Source organism: Perkinsus marinus (genome assembly GCF_000006405.1).
Source record: "Perkinsus marinus ATCC 50983 genomic scaffold scf_1104296956444, whole genome shotgun sequence".
NCBI lineage: Eukaryota > Perkinsozoa > Perkinsida > Perkinsidae > Perkinsus > Perkinsus marinus.
The window spans coordinates 1-1,622 of NW_003207492.1; the positions used below are offsets into that span (position 1 = coordinate 1).

Sequence of the window (1,622 nt, forward strand, 5' to 3'; positions counted from 1 at the left end):
AATATGCACACTATAAACTGCTGAAGACGGAAGGGAATCTCACGGTAGCAACGGATGGAGAACATAATCTTGATAGTAGATCGCCGCCGACAAAATACCTGAGCTCATAGTTCAACCATAGCCGTGTCAGAAAGTCACTCACCAGCCATAGCAAACCCTGCCAGGCCACACTGCCTCCTTTGAATGTGCCCATACAGCTGATCATGAACCGCGACCATTCTATCATAATCATCGCTGCTAATCCCACCAGCCTTCGACAACGCGGTGCACAGACTGAAAAACCAAGGGCAATACCCAGTAGCCTAGCGGAGCTTCATAACAAGCCCATTCACGAGTGTTAAGTGGGGGCACCGGGGATCAAAAGGAAATGCGACTCGGAACTCGCGAAACTTTGCAATGCTAGCAAGTCACATTAGATACGACGAAACTGGAAAGGCAACTCTCACCATAGCCCTTCGCGGGATTCCCTCACTCTCTTTTCCAAGGACTCCACCAAGTCGTGGTACCTTGGCGACTCAAGCTGAGGCTTCAGAGATCGTTGTCCTGAATTCAAAAGCTGCTGTGAACTTTCAATCGATGGACTACCTTGCATCTTGCTGACCATTTGCTTGTACACGCTACTACTCGATGTGAAGTCCCTGGATACTACCGATGCCAGATCAACTGTGAGCTTAGATCGCTGGTCGACATCTGTGTGAAAGAGATTAAATTCTGACGAGAGTCTCCCTTCTGAGTTTCTACACCGAACCAAGTTATAAGAAGGAAGAATAAGTTCGACTCCACAAATCGCCTTCACCTCGAAAATTACGGGACGAACTATACCAGCAGCATTTTCGAGAGTTCTATCATCAGCATTGGTATATTTGTTCGGTTTCCTCACTAGATTATGAGAATTGGCACATGACTTCGGTGCAATCTTATACAAAATAACAGGAGTTTCTCTACTCAGATGCTAGCTCATTTAGCCCCTCTTTTTAGTACTACCAAAACGACCATCGTTCTTCCAGTGATCCCAATTGTCTAGGCCCTTTTTCACTAGCTCATCGCGCTCGGCATCAGAGAGTAGATGATCCATAGACGATAACGATTCCAGGTAGATGGCCAAGTCGTCCAAGGCCAAGTTAGATAGAGTCTAATACAGCGGAAAATGTGAATGACAGTTGACCCTCGACCTACTTCTTGTACGAACTTGCGATCGCTTCCATCGCGATGAACTCTTTTCGCCGCCTTGAGTAACAATCGACTTCGAAAATCAGGAGTCATCAATCCAGGCAAACGTTGGTCTACATCTACAACCATCCTGAAATCAAATTGGATTATCCCCGTACACATGCACACCCATATGTGATGGGGGGGACCTCTCATCGAGTTGGCGCACACATAAACGTGGCTCCACTACTACCTTGTCCAGCCTTTTAGTACAGAGTCGAGGTTGTCAATAATATAGGAAGCTGCAAAACCACCGGAGAGTCCGAACGCGATGTTTCGGACCACTGCTCGGCGACGAAGTAGAGTAGGAGCACTCATTCAGACAAAGTTGAAAACTAATCTGCATGCGAGACCTAGCGAGACAGAGAAACACGTTACGTCTCGCGCGTCCCGGGATGCAATTCGAGGTCCGT

The 1,622-nt window shown here is 47.4% G+C and overlaps 1 protein-coding gene across 1 annotated transcript; it reads right to left on the bottom strand.

Moving 5' to 3' along the window:
• Window positions 1-984: 984 nt before the first annotated feature.
• Pmar_PMAR024989 (hypothetical protein) lies at window positions 985-1,527 on the bottom strand (the record flags this gene model as incomplete). The annotated part of the gene is made up of 3 exons (XM_002775163.1): window positions 985-1,132; window positions 1,177-1,243; window positions 1,403-1,527. Coding segments are annotated over 3 exons (340 nt in total), but the record flags the coding sequence as incomplete, so codon positions are not given.
• Between the last annotated feature and the right edge of the window lie 95 nt (window positions 1,528-1,622).